This window comes from Muscardinus avellanarius, assembly GCF_963383645.1.
Source record: "Muscardinus avellanarius genome assembly, chromosome: X".
Taxonomy (NCBI): Eukaryota; Metazoa; Chordata; class Mammalia; order Rodentia; family Gliridae; genus Muscardinus; species Muscardinus avellanarius.
Window position 1 is genome coordinate 49514503 of NC_137792.1, and position 27894 is coordinate 49542396.

A 27894-nucleotide genomic window follows, 5' to 3' on the forward strand; every position below is an offset into this window, starting at 1 on the left:
GTTACACACCCAGACCTATTTTTTATTCTTAAACTTTGAAATAGGGTCTCACTAAGTTGCAGAGGGCCTCACTAAGTAGCTGAGGCTGGCCACAAACCTGCAATCCTCCTGGTCTCAGTCTCCAAAGTGCTGGGATTACAAGCATGTGCCATCCTGTCCGGCACATATTGGGTACTTATAACTTAATTTTCGCCCTGTAATTCATATCTCCAAAGAGCTTCGATTCTTTGTATTTCTTGCATTAGCTAAAAATTAATATTTAGATCTTAATGGACTTTAAGACACCCAGGGAAAATAATTCCTATTCTAGTATTAACGGAGATATTTTATACCAATATATTTACCATAACAAAGTTTGGGAAAATATAGCACGTATAATAACTCAAGATGTCTACAAATCTCAACTTCTAAAATACAGGTATTTAAAGTTGTGAAAAAAAAAAAACCTGAATCAATCAAAGAACTTTGGTATCTTCCAGATTAATTTCATTTGTTTATGTATATTCCTTCCAAAGTGATTTTATGTTGTTTCCATTAATGTAAAAAGTTCTTGTGTCATGCTAGTTATGAGCAAGTATGAAAAAGACCCATGTTAACTTGAGAAATGTGTCATGGTTTGAATGTTTGTATCATCTCAAAATTTGTATGTTAAAATCTTACCCTTAAGATAATGGTGTTAGGATGTGGGGACTTTAAGAAGTGAGTAGATTATAAGGACTCTGCTTTCATGAATGGGATTAGTACCCTTATAAGTAAGGTCCAGGGGAGTTTCCTAGCCCCTTCTACCATGTGAGGACTCAATGGTGCTTTCTAGAACCAAAACTATTGCCCTCACCAGACACAAAATATATTAGTATCCTGATCCTGAACTTTTCAGTCTCTAGAAATGTAAGAAATAAATGTTTATTGATTATAAGTCACCAAGTCTATGGTATTTTTACAGCAGCCTGAAAAGATTGAAAGATTGATAAGTGTAATCATGAAAAAAGTGCCATGCCACTGTTTCAACATCACTGTTTTAATAATATGAACTACAAGTACAAAACATTGTACAAGTATACTTTTTACTACATGAAGATGGAATAATACATTTGTGTTTTTACCAGCATCTGTATCACCCAGTACTTGCCACTGGACCAATAGCTTCCCACAGGATTTTTTTAAACTATTCCTATGCAGTTTATCATGAATAAAAAAAAACACTGTAGATTTACACTTATCTTAATGTTCCTTCTCAAGATGTTCTAGAGAACTGCGATGAAATACACTCACCTTAGCTAAGAGTTTTAATGGGTAATATTTTTTTCATATTGGCCAAGAACTCCCTTAAAACGGCACTGTAGACACTGCACTTATCTGAGGCTTGAAGTGTTATCTTAATTGCCCTTTATCTGTACAGAAAGGCAAATTATCATTTTCTGAAAAATCTAGATTATGATAGTCATTGTTTAAGCAGTAACTCATGAAACTTTATTTATATAAGACAACAGCAATAAAATAAAGTCCTACATGTATAAGGAAAAAGTCCCATAAAGGCAACAAAATAAAATTCTACAAGTATTAAAGAAAAATAAGTTTATAAATACTGAAACTGTCTTTCCTACCTCTAAAATGGTTTAATCACATCAAGTAAAAGACAATAAGGAAAAAATAAACTGTGCTAGTGCCACAAACAGCCTCCATTAGCATACGTCACAGTTTTCGGCCAATTTTAATTAAGAGTTGTTGTATGACAGACAAAATAATGAAAGCAGCATTAATCTTGCTGGGAAATGTGAAAAAAATACTGTTAATTTCATAAAATATTTGAAACTAATTTTATTTTTATAAATAAATAAAATGGCGATTATCTTTTTTAAAAGTTTTAATCATTCTTGCTGTTAAAAAACATTCAAAGTCATGTCAATCTTTAGGGATACTGGGTTATTTAAAATAATATGTTTGTAAAACTGAATCACATTTTTAATTGTCACCATTATGCTTTGTTCTTGGTAGAATCATCTTTGTTTCTTCTTTTTACATCCCAATTATAAACCCTGGCCATATCTTCAAGAATTGTCAAAGAAAACACAATGTAATTCTAAAGATAACATATACAATGGATAAGTACTCATTCACAAAATTAATTAAAACACAGAAATTACATATACCTTAATATAATGTTGCCAGCCATCTTGATATATTAACTAAGAAAACAGTAGAATTTAATTCTATCAAAAGCAAGTTAAAATCTCCAATAAAACTTGTCAGCTTTGATAATATATTTAACAAATATGTGGTAGAAACTCCCAGCTTTCTTTTTTAAGACAGGGTCTCACTATGCTGCCCAGGCTGCCCTAGAACTCCTGGGCTCAAGCAATTTTCCTATCTCAGGTTCTCAAGTATCAGAGACTACAGGTACATACCACTGTGCCTGGCTCATCAGTTTTTTTTGTTTGTTTTTTATGGTGCTAGGGATAGAACACAGGGGCATTCCACCTCTGAGCTACACTATCAGTCCTACTTTTTTTATTCTGTATTTTGAAACAGGGTCTCACTGAGTTGCAAAGGGTCTCACTAAGTACATGAGGCTGTCTTCAGAATGTGATCCTCCTGTCTCAGCCTCCCAAATGCTTGGATTACAAGCGTGTGCCACCATGCCTCGCTGCTCATCAGTTTTAAAGACAGTCCCTTACCCATGACATTTCAAAGAGTATTCAATTTAATAGCCTGCCATGTAATAAATCAGTACAATTATCAATAATTTTATTTTTTTAACTTCTCTTTGGTTTAAAAGCACATTCATTCTGTTTATTAAGCATCTACTATGTTTCTGACTAGGCACTCTACAAAGCTTTGAATAAAACTGGTGAAGTCCTTTCCTTCATAGACCTCTATATTCCAATAAAATTATCAGTATATGAGAGACTGGATACTCTATTCCCTCCTTTCTCTGTACACCACCCTACCTTTCCCAGCTCTAGCAATAATGAGGGGCATTTCTCTAAACTTAAAGGACTCATCTTAGATGACAGCCTTTCTTTGGTATTGATAAGTCATTGGATCTTGTTTTTCTCTCATGTTAATATTTGTTCATGGTACTGGGGATTAAACTCAGGTGTATTCTACTTCCAAGCTACACCCCCAGCCCTTTTTTATTTCAAAACAGGTTCTTGAGACAGGCACAATGGCACACATCTGTAGTCTCAGTACTTGGGAGGCTGAGACAAGATGATCAAAGGTTCATGGCCAGCCTCAGTAACTTAGCAAAGAGTTTCTATAATTTATTGAGACCCTGTTTTAAAATAAACAATAAAATAGGGTTGGGGTGTAGTTTAGGAAAGGAAGGAAAGGAAGGGGGTCTTACTAGGTTGCTGAGGCTGGCCTTGAATCTGTGATCCTCCCGTCTCAGTGTCCCTTGTAGTGTGATTACTGGGATTACAGACGTGCACCACCACAGCTGGCTCACATTTAACATCTTTTCCTAAGCAAATGCACCAGCCCTCCTAGGTTCTTGTCATCTCACAGCTAGAAGTCGTCTCGACATTACCTGTTAAGATGATGATCTCTGCTCTAGGCCTCAAATAGGCCTGCCTTCCTTGTCTCATCCAAGCATTAAGTACCTGCTACATGCTATACAATGGAGAAAAGAGGAAAGTACAACTCCTACACTTGAGGAGATCACGGGTAGGAAAGGAAAACAAAGTACTAAGTGTGGAGTACTAAGTAAGCACAGAAGAATAAACCACTTTTGAGGACATTGGAAAGTGTTCAGGAATGTTCTGATGCTTGAACTGAGATATGAAAGATAAAGGAATACCTTCAGGTAAACAAAGAAAAATAATTCCAGGTAGGAAGAACAATGCGCAAAAATGCAAAAGACACTGCACATTTTAGGGGTGAGCAGAATAGAGTTATTTGAAAACTGTGGTACACTAAGGAAGACCCAGGATAGGAAGAAGTCAGTGGCATCAGGTCCAAACTAGCTATGGACACTCTGATTGTCTATATGAACACCTAATCACTGGAATATCACAACCACAGGATTAAAAGTAAGATGTGTGACTTTGTAAATTCATGCTGGAGGTAGCAAGAAGGACAGATAGAAAACTATTGAGTATACTTCCTAGAGGGCTAGAACTAGAATAATGGCAGTAGGCAGAGAGATTTATGAGAGAAATTTGACATGAATTTGGTGACTGGTTTATTCTTAGTAGTGAGGAAGAGCGAAGTGTGAAGGATGACTTTCATATTTTTGTGTTGGGTGACTGTGACAGGAATAGGAGGAAGAGACAGATCAGAAGGCAAAAAAAAGCTTAGTTTCAACTTGTCTACCTTTCCCTTTGACAAAAATACCCCACCTCACCTCTTCTCTCTGCTAATATAAATTCTACACTGCCTTTTAAAATAGCCAAAATTTTATCTCAACAAAGTGTTCTGTGACCTGACTCTAGCTAACATCTCTTTCCCAAACTTTATTTATTTATTTCTTATGTGTGTGCCACTGGGGGTGGAACCCAGGGGTTTTCTACCTCCCGGCTATACTCCCAGACCTATTTTATATTTTCTTTGGAAACAGGGTCTCACTAAGTTGCTGAGAGCCTCACTAAGTAGCTGAGGCTGGCTTCAAACCCATGCAATCCTCCTGTCTCAGCCTCCCAAGTGCGCGCCACCACACCCGGCTTTCCCAAACTTTAAATTGCCTTGGTGCTACATACATGAACTTACTTAATAATCTGCTATTGAGCCGGGCGTGGTGGCACACGCTTGTAATTCCAGCATTCGGGAGGCTGAGATCTGGAGGATCACGGTTCGCGGACAGCCTCAGCTACTTAGTGAGGCCCTCTGCAACTCAGTGAGACCCGGTTTCAAAATAAAGAATAAAAACAGGGCAGGGGGTGTAGCTCGGAGGTCAAATGCCCCTGGGTTCCATCTCTAGACCCGCAAATAATAACAATAATCATAATCATCATCATCATCATCATCATCATCATCTGCTATAGAGTTATTATCATTTGACTTTTTCTTATGTGCAGTTTAAATAAAGGCTTTGTTACTGTTTCTACCCATACTGATATCCATGCACAACTTCAGAAACATAGAAGACCCTTAATAAATGCTTGCTATTTAATTAACAATAAGGGTGTCCTGGGAGGATAATTGAAAGAAAAATATTCACTCATCAATGTGACTTTGCTGTTTTCACATCATTGCACTTCAAATTCATTAATCTACCTGTAAACCAATTTGAGTTTCAAACGTTATTATAAAATTTTCAACCTCACGTTAGCTTACAAATAAGGATATTCTTCCCATTAAAATAATGTAAGAATGCTAAAAAATATTTTTTCTCCATCTTTCTTCACTTTTTTTTAAGAAAGGATACTGACTTCTGTAGTAGTAAATTGATCTCGAAGAAAATCCAGGTCTTCCTCAAGAGAATCAAGATTCTTTGTAGCAGTTGATAAATTCTTTTCCAACAATGCCTGAGCTTCATCAATATCATATTCAAGCATTACATTAGCCTGGAGAAAGAAAAGTCATGACAATTACTCAACAATTACACAGGGCTTGATAGCTCAGAGCAGGTGTCTGCAAACAGCCCTCAAGCCAAATCCAAACGGTTGCTTTAAGCTTTCCTTCCCCAATGGCAATCTGAATAGTTGAGATTAAGGACTATGTTGTAGTCTTCAAAACCAAAAATATCTACTATTTGTTCTATTACAGAAAGTTGGCTGACTCCTGAGTTAAAAGAGTATGTGTTCATGCACATGTGCATGCACATACAAACATACACACACTCTACTATTTAACCCCCAGTGAGGCAAAAGTTCACTTCTTTATAGTTAAAAGACTGGAAGGACAGAGATCAGCTTGCCTAGACTCCAAAGCTGGTGAGTAAATGGAAAAAAATAAAATAGACAAAAAAATGAATCAGAATAAGAACCGACACAAAATCTTCTATTTTACTACTTCCATAATGACACTAAGTAGTATTACATTTGATTACATTTCTCAACTTTAGATATATTTTCATTTTTCAAGACTAGCTAGCTGGGCGTGGCAGCACACGCCTATAATCCCTGTACTTGGAAGGCTGAGTCAGAATCATTCCAGGTTCCAGGCCAGCCTCACTAATGTAGCAAGACTTTCAGCAACCCAGGGAAACTCTGTTTCAAAGCAAAAAAAAAAGAAGGGCTGGGGGTGTAACTTGGAGGTAGAATGCCCCTGGGTTCAGTCCCCAGTACCACCAAATAAAAAAAAGAAGACTTTTATCATCTGCATTTAAATAAAAAATAATAGCTAACTTTTAGTAGGCTCTCCCACAGATGTTAAGATGAGATGACATATAATGGAATTTTGAAGATCCAGTGTTGCTGCCAATATTTGGTGAAACAGATTAAATGAGACAACATGAAACTGGCACAAAGTATGTATCAGATAAATACTTATTGAATGAATATAACCCCATTCTATAATACTTAGAAAGCTGTACAAACTTCAGATAAGACAACAATATTTAATCTAAAGTACATGTTTCTCCAATCCTAGACCCTTTATTTCATTCTTGAAGGTCAACTTGTATTGTTTCTTATGACTTTTTTTCCAGAAATTTTCTGTACTTTAGTTTTTCTACAAGTAAAAAATAGAATACACTTAAATATATTTCCTTCATGATAAAAAAACAACATTCATCATTCATTCAGGAAGCACCTCATGCCAAGTACTCTCCTTAGCTGATTCGCGCCTAAAACCCACCTTCTGAGCCTTTCCATTTGAAAGACATCACAAGATTAACATGCCAAAAAAACAACTCCAAGTTACTCCACAAAACTAGTTCCTTCCTCATTTGTCCTACCTTGGTAAATCATACAGCCAACCACCTAGTGACTTAACCTCAGGAGTTTCTCTTTCCTGCAGACCACATTCTATCAGTGCATAAGTCTTAAAATAGGAAGCTCCCTAATAAGAATTACAGCTCAGGCCCACATTGCACCTCATACGAGAATGATTTCCAAATGGATCAAGTAGTTACATGGAAAAAGTTACACCATCAAAGTACTAGGCCAAGTCATGGATAAACTAATTTTTAACACTAGATTAAAGATAGTTTTTCTAGAAAAAGAAGCCCTGAAACTAAAAACAAAGAGACAACAAACAGGAAAAATATTTACAATTAATCTTTAATCGCCACAAATCTTTATTTATTTTGTGTGTGTGTGGTACTGGGGGTGGAACCCAGAGGCTTTCTACCTTCGGGCTATACTCCCAGACCTATTTTCTATTTTATTTGGAAACAGAGTCTCACTAAGTAGCTGAGGCTGGCTTTGAACCTGTGCAATCCTCCTGTCTCAGCCTCCCAAGTTCTGGGATTACAAGCATGCGCCACCATGCCTGGCCTCCACAAATCTTTAAGCAAGGCCAATCTGTAGACCATAGTCCAACAGAAAACTAGGCAAAGGGTATAAGCAGAGTTCACAGTTAATATAAGGTCTAGCCAGATGTGGTACCACACATCCATAATTCCAGTACTTGGGAGGCTGAGACAGGAGGATCACAGGTTGGAGACCAGCCTCAGCAACTCATCAAGGCCCTGAGCAATCTAGTGAGATCCTGTTTCAAAACAAAATAGGGCCAGGATATAACTGAAAGGTAGAATACCCCTGGCTTTAATCCCCAGTACCACAAAAAAAATCAACAATATAAAGTCTAGGGGGTAGAGCTCAGTTGAGAGCGTATCCATATAATGTAGTTAAAAAGGCATGAAAAATAAAAATCATGAGACTATGCAAAGATCTACAAGACATACTACAAAGTAAAAAGGCAAAAGTCAGAACAGTGTACACAGTATATAACCATTTGTGTATAAAAGGAAGGAAAATATATTTTTGTCTATGCATGTGTAAAATTTTTCTGGAAGGATACCAAGAAAGGAACTGCAGATTGCTTAAAGAGGAAGTTACACTGAGCTTGCTACTTTGGTTTGAATACTTGTTTCCCAGAATTCCTGTGCTGAAAACCTAATTTCCAAATTCACAGGTTATTGGTATTTGGAGATGGGCCCTGAGAATTTGGGTTAGATAAGGTCTCTGGGGGGCTGATGACATTAGTGACTCTGTTTCATCCTGTGATAGCCTCTACCTTGTTATGAAATAGCACACGGCCCACCAGATGGCAGCTTCATGCTCCTAAACTTCTCAGACTCCAGATCAGATCAATTTTAAAGACTGTATTATTTTTTTTGGGGGGGGGGGCAGGTCTGGGATGGAACCCAGAGGCATTTGACCCCTGCCCAATTTTTTATTCTTTATTTTGAAACAGGGTCTCACTGAGCTACGAAGGGCCTGTATTCTTTATAAATTACCCAGTATGTGGTATTCAGCTACAGACAGCCCTTTTGCATTTTAATTACATGTAAATATATTACACATTCTAAAAGATGCATTTACATAACAAATTTCTGTACTCCAAAAGACAAAAAGCTAATTTGGAAATGGTTTTTCTACCCACATATGTACTATTGTACAATTATTCAAAAGTGAATGTAAAATCAGCAAAGGAAAATCAGTTCTTGCTATTTCTGTCTAAAATTCAATAGCCTCCTACTACATTTATCATTAAACCCCAACTTGGTGCCATGCAGCACTAATATCACTAGAATTGCCCCCGCCAACAAGCATTCTTACCATCCACTGCAGTATTAAAGTCATGCTGGCTTTTTGATACCTCTGTCCCTTAAAGCTAGGTCCTGCTTTGAGGGGGCTCTAAACTTATTGTTGCTTTACAAGGAAAACCCTCTTATCCTTTTGCATAAGTAGCTCCTTTGGTCATTGTGATATTGATCAGGAATAGATCATCAGAACAAAGGAACAAAAGAGAACCCAGAAATGCATCCAGGCAGATAGAGAAACCCAGTAACGTGCTAGGACCATTAACTATCCATTTGAGGCAAAATCAAAAGTAGTGTTTTTTCCTGTTTATTAAATAAATTCCAGCCCATAGTAATGACACACACTGTAATTCCAGTACTCGGGAGGTTGACACAGGAGGATCAAAGGTTCAAGGACAGTCTCCCCAACCTGGAAAGACTTTCAGCAACTTACTGAGACTCAGTTTCTAAATAAAACTTGTTTTTAAAAGGGGGCAAGGGTGTAACTAAGAGGTAGAATGCCCCTAGGCTCAATCCCTAGTACCAGATAGGCCTGGAAGCACACACCCATAATCCCTGCACTTAGAAGGCTGACAGGAGGGTCAAAGGTTCAAGGACAGTCTCAGCAACTTAGCAAGACCCTCTGTAACTTAGTGAGACCCTGTTTCAAAATAAAGAATAAAAAATAGGGCAGGGGGTGTAGCTCAGAGGTAGAATGCCCCTGGGTTCAACCCCCAGGACCACAAAAAAAGGGCACAACTACAGAATAGTAATTACTAAGGGGTGGGAAGAGGAGAGGAGAAGGGATAGGAGGCTGGATAATGGTGTACAAAAACTCAGTTCTAGTGTTCTCAAGTACAATGGAATGACTATAGTTTACAGTAACCTAATATATATTTTGTGAAAAGTAGAAAAGAATTCAAAGGATTCAAACACAAATGATTTGGGAATGGAAGCATCAATTACACTGATTTAATCACTATACACTGTCTACACATAGTCTCTGTATCCGATAAATATGTACACTTAAAATAATTTTAAAAGGCCTAAAAGGAAGTCAGGTATGTGTCTATAATTTTAGTACTTAAGAGGCTGAGACAGGAGAATAGAAGGTTTAAGGACAGCAGTCTGTTTCTAATCAAAAAATAAAATGGGCTGGATTCAATCCCCAGTACAATCCCCACACACAAACTCAAAATAAAGCTGGATGTGGTGGCATATGCCTGTTATTTCAAGATTCCAGAGACTGAGGCAAGAGAATTGAAAGTTTGAGACCAGTCTGAGCAACTTAGTAAGACCCTGTCTCAAAATAAAAAATAAAATGAATGGGGAGGTAGGTCAGTGGTACAGTGTCCCTGGGTTCTATCCATAGTACTAGTAGGAGAGAAAAAGGAGCTCTAGAATCATTCCTCCCTTCTAAAAGTTCAGGTAAATTAATTTTATGTAAAAATATCCAGAGAAATGAAGCAAAGTCAAATCCAATGAAAAAGAAAAAGAAAACAAGGAATCTGAGTTAACAACTTTACAATGTAAGCAAAACAGAGACAAGCCCAAAACACAAATAAAAAAATAACATTAAAAAAATATGAGCTGGGCGTGGTGGCACTCCCTTGCAATCTCATCATGCTTGTAATCCCAGCATTTTGTAATCCCAGCATTTGAGAGGCTGAGACAAGATAATCTGGGGTCACGGACAGGCTCAGATACTTAGTGAGGCCCTTTACAGCTCAATGAGACCTTGTTTCAAAAAATAAGGAATAAAAAATAGGACTGGTAGCTGCGAGGTAGAATACCCCTGAGTTCCATTCCCAGTACCACAAAAAATATATATATACAAGACGGGAAATTCTCTAATGCACATGATGTACATTCACAAACATATCAATCACTAAGCCAAACCTGAGAAGGAGAGAAGAGGGAGGGAATTGGCAAGGGCTAAATGAGTGATGTGTGCATGTATGCCTCCAGCATAAAAAAATTATACAAGAAAACTTTACTAAATAATATACTGCATAATAGAAGCTTGCCAAGAGTAGTTTGTGAAAAACATGCTAAAAATTACACAAGATGTCAGAGAACAAGGATAAAAAGAATTATAAAATTCAGAAATACGATGACAGAATTCAGAAAAGAATTACTTCAGAAATGATTAAACTGGCCAGGCGTGGTAGTGCAGGATTGTAATCCCCGCGCTTGGGAGGCTGAAACAGGAGGATGGCTTGGGAGGCTGAGACAGAAGGATGGCACAGGTTCGAAGCCAGCCTCAGCTGGTTTAAGAGACCCTGTTTCCAAATAAAATGTAAAATAGGTCTGGGAATGTAGCCCGAAGGTAGAAGGCCCCTGGGTTCCATCCCCAGTACCACACACACAAAAAAGAAACGATTAAACTGGAAGGCATATTGGCAAATAATTACAACATATACCTTAAAATTCACAGAATATGAGGAAATTTCATAAAAATATAAAAACAAATGCAGAAAATGGATTAAATAGAAAGTGATAATGTAAAACATAGGTAAAGACTGAACATAAATATAATGAAAATCCCCAAAATTAAAACCAAAGCTACGAACCAAACATTTTTTGTGTGTGGTACTGGGGATGGAACCCAGAGGCTTTTCTACCTCCGGACTATACTCCCAGACCTATTTTATACTTTATTTGGAAACGGTCTCACTAAGTTGCTGAGAGCCTTACTAAGTAGCTGAGGCTGGCTTCAAACCTGTTGTGATCCTCCTGTCTCAGCCTCCCAAGTGCGGGGATTACAAGCGTGCGCTACCAGGCCCGGCTGTCTTTCTATTTTTGAAACGGGGTCTCACTGAGTTGCGAAAGGCCTTGCTAAGTAGCTGCAGCTGCGGCTGTCTGCAAACAGGGATCCTCAGTTCTCCGCCTCCTGAATGCTGGGATTAAAAGCATGCACCAGCCAACACTGACTTTTAAGTATAAAGACCAAAGACAAATTGTCAGCAGCATTTGAAAACTCGGGGAATATTGTTCCCATAAATCTTGAAGGAATCTACTAGAAAATGAGTATCAGATGATCAAACAACTAGGAGAAACAAATATGAAAACAGCAATGTGCATTTGAAACAGCATTGGTGGCGCACACTTGTAATCCCCGCGCTTGGGAAGCAGAGACAGGAAGGTCTCACAGGTTCGAAGCCTGCTGTGCTGGCTTAAGAGACCCTGTTTCCAAATAAAAAAGTATAAAATAGGTCTGGGAGTGTAGCCCAGAGGTAGAAGAGTTTCCAGGAACCCCAGTACCACCAAAATACATAATATATATATATATATATATATATATATGAGAGAGAGAGAGAGAGATATCTAAAATTATTAAACTCTTATACAAAAGAAACATCAGAAGTTCAGCGGTACTTTCTATTTTACTTCTATTTCTTTCTCTTCTATTTGAGAGATAAAACACAAGTCAGATGAGTAGCGTTTGGTTTTGATTGGAATAGACCTTCAGCATGTTTACACTGCAGTCTTCCCCACACCTAATCCCAGTCAGTTTCTAATAGTGACTACTCAAACTCGTCTCTCCTTCCACAATCAACAAGAGATGAACACTTTACTCATCTTTGCTGGACAAAGCACTGGTTTACAAATATGTTAGCCATGGCTATAACATTCACTTACCCCCAACCACAGACACACTTTATCAGTAGGAGGAACTGAAGCTTTGCAGTACAGGTTATCTGCCAATAAGAATCTGGTCTCGAGTGAATTGGTGGACTCCTTTAAAAAAAAATGACAATACCATAGAACAGGCCAATTTAATATCATGGTTATAAAGGCGAGATCCTACAGCTAAACCTAAGACATTTAAAATAATACTATCAAGCAGATTAAGTATAGTAGTAAAAGAAATAAACACTACTACAGATGGTTTGGCATGGACTCTGGCTCAAGCTACTTACTAACTGTGTAAATCCAGCACCTCACTTAATCTCTCCATGTCTTAGGTTCCTCATCTATAAAATAAGGGTAGTAAAAGTACCTGCACAGCCAGGTAGGGTGGCACATACCTGAAATTCAAACTACTCAGGAGGCTGAGGTGGGAAGATGGCAAGTTTAAGTTTAAGGCAAACCTGAATAAGTTCAAGGCAAACCTGAACAACTTAGCAAGACCATGTCTCAAAATTAAAAAAAAAAGGGTTGGGGATAAAGCAAAGCACAGCGACACATGCCTGTAAATTTCCGTATTTGGGAGGCTGAGACAGGAGGATCACCTAGGTTCAAACCCAGCCTCAGCAACTTAGTAAGACCTTCTGCAACTAAGTGAAACCCTGTTTCAAAGTATAAAATAAAATGGGGTGGGAGGTTTAGCTCAGAGGTAAAACACCCTGAGTTCCATTCCCAGTACCACAGATAGAAAAAAAGGGCTGAGGATATAGCTCAGTTGGAAAGCATCCCTAGGCTCAATCCTCAGTAATGGAAAAAAAACTGATGCAGTCCCTGTATCTAAAAGACAATGGTAAGCAATGATTTTTCACGAACACACACACACACACAAACATACACACACACACACACAAACACACCCTAGTTCCTGCACACAAAGTGCTATATATATGTGTTATATAAAAACTGGTCATTATTATTTCATTGGTGTTTCATGTCCAATCAATTTCTGAAGTCTCTCACAAAGCTTACCACATATAATGATGTACTGGAAATGTAGTTCCTCTGCCAGTCAAGTAATAAATCATACATGCATACAAGTTTTTGAATATAACATGTTTATAAAATTTAACCTTTACAGCATGCTTTTTTTAAATGAGTTACAGACTGAGACTAAGAAGACTTGCCAATTCAGTTCTACCACTGGGCAAGTGCAACTAACCTCTGGAATTGTTTCTGTGAAATGAAAACTTGAAATGGATAATCTCTAAGATTCTTTCCATAATTAAAATAATTTCTAACTACATTTAAGCTTTGTAGACACTACATATAAATAAAATAATTCAAGAATGGGCCTTGGAATTAAATCTGACTTTTAGGGGCAATCCACAAGCCAAATTTTTATTAGAAGCACACTGCCTATAACATTAGTGCATATGTTCAAGAAGGAAGGCCGAAACCCACAGCACAGATTAAATATCAGTACTAACATATCCAAGTTTACACATACTTACACAAACAAATGAACTTACTTTTTTCTTCTGCATGTACTTCAGAATTTCCAATGTCTGTTTAATTTCAGGAATCTGACCTTTTAGCCTATGAATAAGTAAAAAGTTAATTTAGTAGTCTGCAGGCAAAAATTAACACCTAAACACAAGACATTTTCTTACTATTATAATCTTACATTTGTTATAGAAATATTCCTGAGGGCTATTTACAAATATAAAATATTCTATGTTCATTCTATACTTTTTAAAAACATTTAAGATCTTTTTGAATATATGAAAAATAATTAAGGTATAAATATTTGTAAATACAATTTTTTTTTTTGGTGGTACTAGGGTTCCTGGAAACCCTTCTACCTCCGGGCTACACTCCCAGACCTATTTTATATTTTTATTTGGAAACAGAGTCTCTTAAGCCAACAAGACTGGCTTCGAACCAGCACTATCCTCCTGTCTCTGCCTCCCAAGTGTGGGAATTACAAGCATGCACCACCACGCCCGGCCGTAAATATAAAGTTTTAATAAAAACATTTCTAAAAAAATACATTTAATAAAATATTTATTAATTACTAGAGATATAAACAGATCTGGCTGTGGTGGTACACCACCTGTAATCCCAGTACTTAGAGACTAAGACAGAAGGATCACGGACTCAAAGATAGCCTCAGCAAGTAGTGAGACTCTTAGCAAACTAGTGAGACCTTGTTTCAAAACAAAAATTAAAAAGGTCTGGGGGTATAGCTCAGAGGCAGAATGCCCCTGGATTCAACCCCTAGTACCACAATAAAATAAAATATGCCGGGCGTGGTGGCGCATGCTTGTAATCCCTGCGCTTGGGAAGCGGAGACAGGAGGATCGCACAGGTTTGAAGCCAGCCTTCCTGGCTTAAGAGGCCCTGTTTCCAAATAAAAATATATTTAAAAAAAAATAGGTGTCTGGGAGTGTAGCCTGGAGGTAGAAGGGCTTCCAGGAACCCCAGTACCACCAAAATACATTATATATATGTATGTATGTATGTATGTATGTATGTATGTATGTATACACACACACACACACACACACACACACACACACACACACACACACACACATATATATATAGAGAGAGAGAAAATAATAAAATAAAATAAGATAAAAAAAGTATAAAGAGTTAATACAATATTTAAGATATAATAACAAAGATGTATAAAATATATATTGTATACAAATCAGCAGACCATATTCCACAAAGATAATTCTGAGAAACTGAGTTTCATTAGACTTACAAATAAAGACTATATATATTTTTTGGTGGTACTGTAGATTGAACTGAGGGGCATTCTACCTCCAAGATACACTCTAGGGCCCAATTTTTTTAAATAGGGCTTTGGTAAGTTGCCGAGGCAGCCTCAAACCTAAGATCCTCCTGTCTCAGCCTCCCAAGTACTAGGGTTATAGGTGTGTACCACCATGCCCACCTAAAAACTAGTTTTTAAAATAGCATCCATTTAAATATATTATAACCAAATTCAAAACCAGCAATGTCCTATCCAGCGCTGCAGGTAGCTTCTGGTGAGCAAACTCAGTACAGACACATAATACTCAGCTAAATACCAGGCAAAGCACAGTGACATCTTTTCAATGTATGCACTTGTCACATTGTAAAAATGAATATATAAAATCACCTGAATGCCCTCTGAACTGCCTTGGTTAAATCATCTGCCTTATCACTGCTACTGGGTAGAAAAAGGAGAAAACTGGCCAGAATTAGGAATAGGGACCAAGCTGTGAAGCAGAAAATAATAAGTAATAGCCCCCAACATCTCTGCTTCCCCTACTTCCACTCCCTGGAATGATGAGTGAAGCCAGCTGAGGAGAGGAGAGGAGAGAGGACAGGACTGGCCCAGAAGCAGACTTATCTAATTGGGGAGAAAGAGTATCTGATAGCTGTGACCTAGAATGTAACATCAATAGCATCCCCCCCCCTTGATTCACCAGGAAGAACTTAAATTATTCCTGCCTCCCCAGATATGACTTGCCAAAGTGATATCTCTGAAGGGATAAGCTGACAGGGAATAAACTGATAAACTCAACTACAAAAAAATTAAACTCAACAACCTTTATCATATGAAACGAAATTATTGAATACTAAAAGACATCATTTCAAAGTGAGTATTTAAAATTACCTTGAAAGAGAAGATATTGGTCAACATGAAGAAACAAGCAGCTATAAGAACCAAGAAAAACTACTAGGTATAAAAAATGTAATGGATGAAATAAACAACAGATGGATATCCATCTAATTACCAAGAGAAAAACAACAAAAGACAGCAGAAAAGAACAAATAAGAGTGAAACAGAAAGGAGAATTAGAAGTATTAACAACCATAAACAGAAATCCCAGGAGAAAGGAAAATACAGAGAGAAAAAACATGACAATCACAAAATTTCCAACTAAAAAAAAAAGATAAAAGGTTCATGTATGAAAAGATGATTGCTGGAGACAGTGGCAATGCACAGTGGCAAGTACTGTAATCCCAGTTCTTGAAAAGCTGTTACAAGAAGATCACTGGTTTGAAGCCAGTGCAAGGTAATTTAGAAAGACACTGTTTCAAAATAAAAAACCAAAAAGGGCTGGGGGCATAGTTCAGAGGTAGAATGACCCTGGGCTCAATCTTCAGTACCACTAAAGGCAAAGGAGATTATTATAGCTTCTGGGTATATAGCCTAAGAAATGAAATGAAGCCAACAAATCAAAGGGATATCTGCTTGCCATATTCAACATAGCACTGTTTACAATATCCAAGGTAGAAAATCAACCAATATATGAATGAAGAAAAAAAATCTGGTATAGATACACAATGGAGTATTATTCAGCATTAAAATAATAAAATCTTCTCATTTATGACAATATTGATGGACCTAGCGGGTATTATGTTAAGTGAAATAAACCAGACATAGGAAGACAAATATCATGTGCTCTCTTTCATATGTGGAAGGTTTAAAAAAATGTTGATCCTAAAGCACAAAAGAGTAAATTAGTGATTACTAGAGGCTAAAAGGAGAGGGAGTATGAGGGAGAAAGGGAGATTAGGATGAAGGATACCAAAATATAGCTATACAGAAAAATAAGTTCTAGTGGTCTATATCATAGTAAAGTAGCTATACATCTATTTTATGGCACTGGGGGTTGAATCCAGGGGCGCTTTACCTCCAAGATCTATCCCTAACCATATTTTATTTTTTTTATTTTAAAACAGGTTCTCACTAATTTGCTGAGGCTGGCCCCAAACCTGCAATCCTCCTGCCACAGCCTCCCTGGTACTGGGATTACAACTGTACACTATCATACCTTGCTAGAGTGGCTATATTTTAAAACAATTTATTTTATATTTTATGAAGTACTACAAGAAAGGAGCTTGAAGGCTGCAAACATAAAGAAATGATAAGGAGATGAAAATGCTAATTACCTTGATTTGATCTTTACTACTATATACAGGCATTAAAATAGTTAAAATGTACCCAATAAATATGTACAATTAGTACATGCTAGTCAAAAAAGAAAAATAAAATTAGTAAAAAGTTGTAATAGTTAATAAAAAAGATTATCACATGTAGAATTACAAAATATGTAAAAGAAACTTTTATATAGCTTAAAGGTAAAGTTAAATCACAGGCTGCAAGAAAAGATTTATAATGCATATAAAGAAAAGGTTAGCATCCAAACTCCATACAGCTATCCACTATAAACTAGATCATGCACAAAAACAAGATTTCTGCAAAGCTGATGTAAGGGAAATTTCAGAAAAAAAGGGGTGGGGGGAAGAACCAGAAAAAAACTTGGAGTTGAGGAGTGAGGACTGGTAAAAGGTAGCAGTGTCACTAAGGGCAGGTACCCATTCCAGCTGTGAACCTGAGCCTGGGGCCTCTGACTTGCAGCTCAATGGAGTTCATAGATGAAATGTAAGAACCTGGAACTGGGCTCAAGAGGTCCAACGCTGGTATCAACTCACAGCTCCTGGCAAAAGCAAAATCCTCTATGGGTAAAGGCAAACTGGACAGGTATCCATAGTTATAGGAAGCAAACATATATCAACTAAATTAAATAAAGAGATATACACACAGAGACAACTTATAGTGAAATAACAAAAGAGAGGACCATTTTAATGTATCCAAAAAGAAAAACAGGTTTATCTTTAAAAATCAAGATTTAAAAATAACAACTGAGAAGGGAAAATGGTGGATCAGAGGAACTCATAGAACGGTAGCAGCTCCCAGAAAATAAAATAAAGCAGATTCACAGCAACAAACTAAGGTAGGGAAGACCTTAGGAAAAGCTGGTGGGAAACTGGGAACTATCAAGCAGGCGAAAACCCAAACTGCTGATTTTTAGAATAGAAAGACATCATGAAACAGAAGGCAGTAGCAGGGGGTAGCAGCACTGGGTTCCAGGCTTGCTGTGGCTCAGCAGGAGAGAGGAACCTCCCCTTCAACATGCCAAAAGACAATATCCTTCCAGTTTTAGATAAAGAGAAACTGACCAACTTGCCTGCAGCCTGAGAAGAGTGGGCTCAGAAGAGTGTAACTGGGCCAGGCCAGAGTATGGTTCTGGATTTCCTCAGTTTGAAGGAGATGCAGCATTACCTCAGCAGAGGTATTTGGAGCCTGGAAATACCTACAGGTAGAAATCTTTGGACTTTCCCTGCCAGCAGCAAACTAGGATTTCCTATAGAATACTGTTGTCTTTTTCCCCCTCTTTATTCAATAAAGTAAGCATCCATTTAAAATAGACAATCTGACTTTTGGAATAAGACCTGTGGCTGACCCGGCCAAGGACCTATTTGTATAAAGACATTGAGAGTCCAAAGCCAGTAGAAGGCAAGAAATAATTAAGATAAGAGACAAAAATTAATGAATAAGAGAATTAAAAAATACAAAGGAAGATTAATATCCAGAATATATGAAGAACTAAAAATAAATATATAAAAAGGTCTGGGGGTTTAGCTCAGAGGTAGAATGCCTCTGGATTCAAACTCTGTTACTACAAACAAACAAATCTACATTGAGATTCTATCTCACTCATCAGAATGCATCACCAAGGATACAGACAATAGTAAATGTGGGGGAAAAAGTAACACACATTGTCCATGGAACTGTAAATTAGTATGACCAACTATGAATATCAGTATGGCAGTTTTTCAAAAGACTAGAAATGGAATCACCATATGACCCAGCCATACCACTCCCCAGTATCTTTCCAAAAGAATGAAAATAAAGCTGGATATTGTTACACACATCCAGTACTTGGGTGGTGTCACACATCCAGTACACAAATCCAGTACTTGGGTGGCAGAGGCAGAAGGATCACAGATTGGAAACCAGCCTTAGCAACCTAAGGAGATTCTCAGCAACCTAGCAAGACTCAATTTCAAAAACAAATAATAAAAAGGGTAGGGAGTATAGCTCAGAGGTAGAAGGCCCCCTGGGTTCAATCCCCAGTACCAAAAACCAAACAAACAAAAAAAGAATAAAATTTAGGCTGGGTGTGGTGGGCACACTTTTATAATCCTAGTACTTGGGAAGCTGAAACTGGAGGATCACAGGTTCAAGGACAGCCTCAGCAATTTAGTGAGGCTCTCAGCAACCTAGTGAGACCCTGTTTCCAAATAATAAATAAATCGGTCTGGGGCTGTAGCTTGGAGGTAGAATGCCTCTGGGTTCAATGTGCAGTACTACAAAAAAATTAAAGATACATGCATACCTATGTGATAGCACAATTCACAATAGCTAAGATATGGAACTAAACTAGGTGCCCATCAACAGATGAATGGAAAATGAAAATGTGATTCAAACAATGGAGTTTTACTCAACCATAAAGAAGCTTGAAAATAATGTGATTTACAGGAAAAATGGATGAAACTGAATAACATCATACTAAGAAAGATCAACCTGACTCAGAAAAATAAAAATCATGTTTTCTCTTATAAATGGAAGCTAGAATGAAAAGGGAAAGCTAAGACACCGCATGAAAATTAGAAGAGACCAGTAGAGTAGTAGAAGGAAAGGGAATGTGGGATAGAAGAACAGAGGGAAAGAGGTTTAGAGAGAGAACAGACCAAATAAAGTTATGTTCATATATTAATATATCATTATGAATCTCACTATCATATACAATTACAATTCACAAATTTTAAATTATTTAAAAACAAGACAACCACATGTCTTTTCCACAGGACACCTTTAGATATAAATAATAAATAGGTTCAAAGTAAAAAAATTGGAAAGAGATACATCAAGAAAATACTAACCAGAAGAAAAATAAGGGTTCCTAAGTGTCCAACAAGAGTCCTTTTAAAGCCACGAAGACATATTAACCCTCAATCTGCATGTATTTAGTAGACTAAAAAGTACAAACAAGAGGTAGAAATTGTTTGGAGTAAGATGAGTAGCTGGCAGCAGGACAGCATTCCCACTTTTAACCACTCCAATAGCCAGAGAAAATATACAACTCATCTGTTGGAAGACAGCAGAGACCTGCTGAGGACTACAGGCTGACTCCTGCCAGCAAAGAAGTTCTGAGCCGGGCGTGGTGGCGCACGCTGCTTGGGAGGCTGAAACAGGAGGATCGCACAGATTCAAAGCCAGCCTCAGCTACTTGGTGAGGCTCTCAGCAACTTAATGAGACCCTGTTTCCGAATAAAATATAAATTGGGTCTGGGAGTGTAGCCCGGAGGTAGAAAGCCTCTGGGTTCCACCCCAGTACCACCCAAAAAAAAAGAAGTTCTGAGAGGGAAACTTATCTCCTGCAGTCACTTTTACCAAATACTACATGAAGAAGCATTTCTCTTTACCAAAATATGCCCGCTTACTAATAAATGAAAAAGAAATGAATTTAAATATCATAATTTTGCAACTCAAACAGACCTAGGCACTGAGCAGGGAAATAACTAGATATTCTCTTCCTCTTCATGTAAGAACAATACATAATCCTACAAAGCTGAGTTTTCAAAAAAAAATCAAGCCTCAATTTGATCAAGACTATAGACCCACCACTTGATACACAGTACAAAAAATATGATTAAAATACCACTATTGCTTTGAAATTTAAAACTTTTTTTGGTGGAGAGACTAGGGATCAAACTCAGGGGACACTCTACGACTGAGCTACATCCACCAATCACATTTTTTTTTAGACAGGCTCTCACTAAGTTGCCAAAGCTGGTCTCAAACGTGCCATCTCCTGTCTCAGCCTCCCTAGTCCTGGAATTACAAAAGTACACCCCAAACCCAGTTTAGCAACACATTTCTGAACAACCCATGGATTATAGCATCTAAATGTGAAAGATAAAATAAAAAGAGGAAAATATAGGAGGGTACCTTCATGAACTTAGGCTAGGCAGATACAAAAGCACTAAGGAAAATGATTGTGGAATCAGACTATTGAGCCAGGCATGGTGGTGCATACTTGTAATCCCAGCCCTTGGAAGGCTGATATAGTAGGATCGCTGTTCTCGGACAGCCTCAGCTACTACTTTATGAGGCCCTTTGCTATTCAGTGAGACCGTTTCAAAATATAGAAAAATAAGGCTGGGGGCATAGCTTGGAGATAAAATGCCCTGGGTTCCATCCCCAATACCAGAAAAAAAAAAGAGTAAATGATAACCAGGAGTGGTGGTACATGCTTGTAATACCAGTACTTGGGAGGCTGAGACAGGAGGATCACAGGTTTGCAGCCAGATTCCGCAATTTAGTGAGGCCCTCTGCAACTTAGTGAGACCTTAATATAGTACTGGGAGTATAGAGACCCCAAAAGAGAGCTGGGGTTATAGCTCAGAGGTAGAATGTCCCTGGGTTCAATTCCCAGCACCAAAGAAAATGATGCTGAGTCTATCACAATATATTCACTTAAAAAAAAAAAAGAACAGCTGGGCATGGTGGCAGATGCTTATAATCCCAGCATTTGGGAGGCTGAGACACAAAGATGGCAGTTGGTAGACAGCCTGAGCTACTTAGTAAGGCCCTCCGCAACTTAGTGAGACCCTATTTCAAAATAAAGAATAAAAAGCCAGGCGTGGTGGTGCATGCTTGTAATCCCAGCATTCAGGAGGCTGAGACAGGAGGATCGAGGTTCGCGGACAGCCTCAGCTACTTAGTGAGGCCCTCCGCAACTCAGTGAGACCCTATTTCAAAAATAAACAATAAAAACAGGGCAGGGGGTGTAGCTCGGAGGTTGAATACCCTTGGGTTCCATCCTCAGACCCACAAAACCAAAACAAAACAAAGAATAAAAAATAGGGCAGGGAGTGTAGCTCAGAGGTCGAATGCCCCTGGGTTCCATCCCCAGACAGGGAAAGCCAAGCACTGTTGCCCACGTCTGTAATCTCAGTACTTGTGAGGCTGAGACAAAAGGATCACAGGTTTGAGGCTAACCTCAGCAATTTAGCAAGACCCTGTTTCAAAATAAAACTAAAATAGGGCTGGGGGTATAGCTCAGAGGTAGAATGCCCCTAGGTTCAAATCCATCTCCAGTACCACCAAAACAAAATTAAAAGCATGCCACATATAAAAATAAACTTTTGAGGTATTAAGTACTTAAAACATAAAAAGTAAAATTGTAAAACTTTTAGAAGAAAACAGGATTTTGCCTTTTTCAACATGAAATACAGGACAGAATTTCCTTTTTTAGGACAGAATTTTTTTTTTTTTTTGTGGTACTGGGGTTCCTGGAAGCCCTTCTTCCTCCGGGCTACACTCCCAGACCTATTTTATATTTTTGAAACAGGGTCTCTTACGCCAGCACGGCTGGCTTCGAACCTGCGCGATCCTCCTGTCTCCGCCTCCCAAGCGCGGGGATTATAAGCGTGTGCCACCACGCCCGGCTAGGACAGAATTTTTTAAACAAGATACAAAAATCGCTAACTTTAAAGGGATATTTTGACTAAAAACTTAAATTTTGAGGTATTTATCAAAAGAAATCATAAAGACGATTATAAAAGAAAGAATATCTAAGACATATAACCTAAAGGACTAGCGTCCAATATATAAAGAACCTCTAAAATTATAAAGGACAACCAACCCACTATTAAATGAGTAAAACTATGACCGGGCATGGTGGCGCACGCTTGTAATCCCTGTGCTTGGGAGGCTGAGACAGGAAGCAGGTTCGAAGCCAGCCTCAGATACTTAGTGAGGCTCTCAGCAACTTAGTGAGACCCTGTTTCCAAATAAAATATTAAAAATAAGTATAGCTCGGAGGTAGAAAGCCTCTGGATTCCACCCTCAGTACCACCAAAAAAAAAAAAAAAAAAAAAAAAAAAGGCAGGCGTGGTGGCACACGCTTGTAATCCCCCGCGTTTGGGAGGCTGAGACAGGTTCAAAGCCAGCCTCAGCTACTTAGTGAGGCTCTCGGCAACTTAGTGAGACCCTGTTTCCAAATAAAATATAAAAAAGGTCTGGGAGTATAGCCTGGCGGTAGAAAGCCTCTGGGTTCCACCCCCAGTACCACCAAAACTAAATAAATTAATGAATGAATAAATAAATAAATAAATAAGTAAAACTCCTAAAGAAAGTTTTCATTATTCACTCTCTCCAATTCTTTTTCCACATGGGGGGATCAATTCTCAGTCTTTATCTTACCAGAACCCTAACAGTATGTCACACAGATGATCATTTCCTTCTCTGTGACAGATTTCAAAGTTTGGCTTCTAGAGAACTAAGATTTTCTGGTTTTCCTCTGTTCTCACTGGAAGCTTCTTTTTTTAATCTTTTGTGCTGGTTACCACTCTTTCTCTCTTCTTATTGTTATATTACCCAGACCTGTGACCATCTTTTTTTCACTTACTTCAATTCTCTTGTTGATCAAGTCATCCGGTCCCCTAAGTTTTAAATGCCATTTCTATGTTGACGATTTCCAAATTTTTACCAACAACCCAGACCCAAACTTCAGACTCACATATTTAATTGCCTACTTAACATTTCCAGTTGAATGTTGCAAAGGTATCTCAAATGTGTCCAGAACTCAACACCTGTCCCTCCTCCCCAAAATTTACTCCACCCAGTCTTCCCTACTCCCCATGTCAAATGGCTTGGTTTCAAGGCTTATTTTCTTCTTTCTCTAACATCCCTATGGGTGATTTCTAATCCAATGGCTTCATTTTTCTTTTATTGTCACAAAAGCAGTACATATACATTGTAGAAAAAGAAACATAAGCTGGGTGAGGTGGTACATGCCTGGAATCCTAGTTTTGGGGAGGCTGAGAAACGAGAATCACAGGTTTGAGGTCAGCCTCATAAACTTAGTGAGGCCCTCAGAAACTTAGTGAGACCCTGTACAATAGTATCTCTACTACTCTATGAGGTATACTTACTTACATACCTATCATTCCCCTTAGATTGCATCCTTGTTGAAAGCAGACCCAAAATATTGTCTGGCATTTCAATGACATAAACATAGCAAATATACATAAATAGTTGTTATAGTGAAATGACTTTCTAAACTACAAAAAAATGTATAGAGAAATAAGAGTTGATGGCAAGGATTCCTTAGACCCATGCCAATTAGTCATGAAATCTTAGTAAAGCCATGATATTTGTGGGTCTCGTATCTCAGCACAATGAGAAAGACTACACACCTAAGATGCTATGATCCTAGATACTTTGGAACAAGGTCTTCAATATGAATTCTATTATGTTTTCAAAACTAGACTAGTAATCCTAAGTGCTGGTGAGGAGGTGGAATAGCTGAAACTGGTGGGAGCACCACATGCTACAGTCACCCTGGAGAATTTTGGCAGTTTCCCATAAAATTGAACATACACTTCAGCAACTCTACCCCTGGATATTTATCCAGGAGAAATTAAAATATATGTCCACATAAAGACTTAAAGCCAAAAGGGGAAATAACCTGAATGTCCATCAATAAGCAAACAAAAACATATAAAAACAGTTGAACACATGCCTGTAATCCCAGTACTTGGGAGGATCACAGGTTTGAGGTCAGGTGTATCTTGGAGGTAGAACACCCCCGAATTCAATCCCAAGTACCACACACACACACACAAATAAAAGTTCAAACCATATAAGATTCTTAAAAACTCAGAAATGTAGCTGGGTATGGTGGTGCACACCTTTAATCCCAGAACTTGAAGGCTGAGGCAGGAGGATCACCAAGTTCACAGCCAGCCTCAATAACTTAGCAGGTCTCTCACCAGCTTACTGAGACCCTGTTTGCAAATAAAAAAAATCAATTAGGTGAGGGATATAGCTCAGAGGTCAAATACCCCTGGTTTTAATCCCCACTACACCCACACACACATACACACAATTCAGAATTTTTTACACTTACCGCCTTTTCTTTTGAGCAAGGTTGAGTTCCATAAACTTATACTTCTGGTACTGTTCATCCAGTTTCTTTAGTACTGTATCTGCAGTCTCATTCCCAGGCTGTTTCATGAAGGAATCTACATCTTCCTATAATATAAAAAATAATGTTACCCATTTCAGAATCCCTATCACTAATCTAATTTTTAACTACTTTGGGATTTTGTGTGTTTGTGTTTGGCACACAAACCCAGAGGCATTCAACTTCTGAGCCATATACTCCCAGCCCTTGTATGTTTTGTTCTGAAACAGGATCTCACTAAGTTGCCGAGATTTTCACTATGTTGCTGAGGCTCTTCTTGAACCTGCAATCCTCCTGTCTCAGCCTCCTGAGTACTGGGATTACAGGCATGTGCCAACACACCAAGTTAACTACTTGTTTTTAAAACATAAAAGAAAAATACTTAATTTTTCTCTAAAGGCCCGTTTTCAAGTAAAAAATAACTACAAAAAAATTAAAGTCTGTTTTCAGACAGTATACATACATCATGTAGCAATTTATTCTTCTATCACTTTCCTATTTCAATTTTTATTTATAAATAAGCAAAGGATGACCTAGCATACTTTATGAATTTCCCATGCAACCCTAACACTAAATATAAAAATACAAGCAATCAAAACTATTACATATTTATGTACCCTGTCACAAAACAATTCAAGAAGTTGTGTGCAAAAATTATTAATTTGGGTTTTTGGGGTTTTTTTTTTTACTGAGGTTTGAACCCATGGGCAGTCTATTCCAAGCTACAATTCCAGCCCTATTTTATATTTTATTTTCAAACATGATCTCACTAACTTGCTGAAATTGGCCTCAAACTTGTTATCCTCCTGTCTCAGTCTCCCAAGAACTGAGATTACAGGTGTGCATCACCACGTCCAGCTGGACCTAGATTTTTAAAAAATCATTAAGAAAATGCCTGATACTCAGCAAATTTTATTTCTTGTTACAATCAGTTCAAATAAATATAAGAAAATAAATGGCACATTTCAGAGAGAAAAAACAAAGTAATTGAAAATAATTACAAAACTCAATCATGAAATTCAAATATACAACATTTTTAAATTGTTTTCTAAATAACAGAAACAGGTCTTGGAAATGAACCTTGGTGCTTTCTACCAACAGGCTATACCCATACCCACAGCCCTTTTTCACTTTCCTTTTTTTTTTTTTTGAAGCTTAATGAATGTCTTGCTTGTATGATGAATGAATGAATGAATGAATGAATGAAATACATTCTTATAATGGGGTGACATTTCATTTCCATAAGGTCACAGGGGGATGAATGAAAGTGCACTTTGTGTATTTTGTCATTGAATACATTTGAAATACTCTTATCTTTTGCTAAGAATCATCAACACAAATTTTTTTTATTTTTTATTTTTGAAACAGGGTCTTACTAAGTTCCTGAGGGCCTTGCTAAGTTGAAGCTGTTCTAGAACCTGCGATCCTCTTATCTCGACCTCGCAAGCAGTGGGATTACTGACATACAGCACCATGCCTGACTGAAATGGTCTTTTGATGGATGTTAAGACATGAATAACAAAAAGGTGGAAATAAGGTAATATTGTGTACCATTTGGTACAAACTAAAAGTTGAAGAAAATGCTATTAAGATTTCACAGTAGTCCAGTCCAACTAAATGACAAGACAGATGATGCTGGCCTGGAAAGTCGGAAGTTTTCTCTCATTTAAATAGTTCTCCAATTCTATTTCTAGAATAGCTTGATGGAAGGATAGGACTTAGACGCTCTACTTGCCTCTCTTTGTTTGAACATGGATTGATCTCCCTTTTCTGTGAAACCTTCAAATTGTGTTCCCTGACTCCTCTCTCAACTGCATATAATTCACTTTCTACTAAATTGTTAGAATTATAAACCTAAAACCAAATGATTAATATTATGGTTTTACTTAAGACATCTACTAACAGCCCGCTGCCTACTGGGTAATTCCTCAATTCACATTCTCACCTTAACATCCTACTCTCCCATCAGTTTCTTCTATTCCGCCAGGTCAACAGACCACTGCATTCCTCCATTTACACACACACCTTAGCACCAGCTCTTCTGCCTATTCACTGTATTCCAAGGGCCCACTTATTTATCTCCCCAGAACCTAGGCTGCCTCTCCTTTCCCAGGCAACGAAACCTGGCAACAGTGGGGCGGCCTTTCAGGACGCCACACCCCAGCGTCCTCTTCTCTTCTAGGGCCTTTTTGGGCCGCGTTTATTCTGGACGATCCCCCACCAGCGCTCAGTCTGTCCAGATACAATGAAAAAGAGAGGGGCGAGCGCTCGGTCCTTGGACCTTTAACTCAGCTCCTTCAGACCAGAGTACAGACTCAGATTGGGGCCAGAAAAGAAGCAGTTCTCAACCTACGGCCAAAATGCTAGGGAACGGCGTGACCCTTACCACAAACACGGCCTCAGGAATCCCCAGGTGGAGCCGCCTCCCGTTGCCAGCAGCCGCTTCTATGGCACAACCATCCTTAGCGACCGCCATTTTAAGAGAGCGAGCGCGCGACTGAACGGCTCGCTAAGCCACCAGCCAGCGGGATCAGTGATTGGCTCGTATGCACTTGTAGGCCCGCCCCATTCCTGAGCATTCATTGGTGCGTAGGGAGGAGACGCTCCTTCTTCTTTGAGTGCTGATTGGTGCCTCACGGGTGAGTGACAAGCTCCGGGAAGGAACAGTACTGAATCTTGGGAAACGAGGTGCTGGGTATTTTTGTAAAGTGGGCAGGCCTAAAGCTCTGGGGAAACCTAGACAGATCCGGA

The 27894-nt window shown here is 38.3% G+C and overlaps 1 protein-coding gene across 1 annotated transcript; it reads right to left on the minus strand.

Moving 5' to 3' along the window:
* Nucleotides 1-1975: 1975 nt before the first annotated feature.
* VBP1 (VHL binding protein 1) lies at nucleotides 1976-27634 on the minus strand (the record flags this gene model as incomplete). Its single annotated transcript, XM_080718474.1, has 6 exons — nucleotides 27530-27634; nucleotides 25087-25211; nucleotides 13789-13855; nucleotides 12272-12370; nucleotides 5366-5504; nucleotides 1976-2046 (listed from the first exon to the last, which is right to left on the minus strand). Exons 1-6 carry the CDS (start codon nucleotides 27617-27619, stop codon nucleotides 1976-1978), a joined length of 591 nt encoding a protein of 196 aa, XP_080574600.1. The 5' UTR covers nucleotides 27620-27634.
* Between the last annotated feature and the right edge of the window lie 260 nt (nucleotides 27635-27894).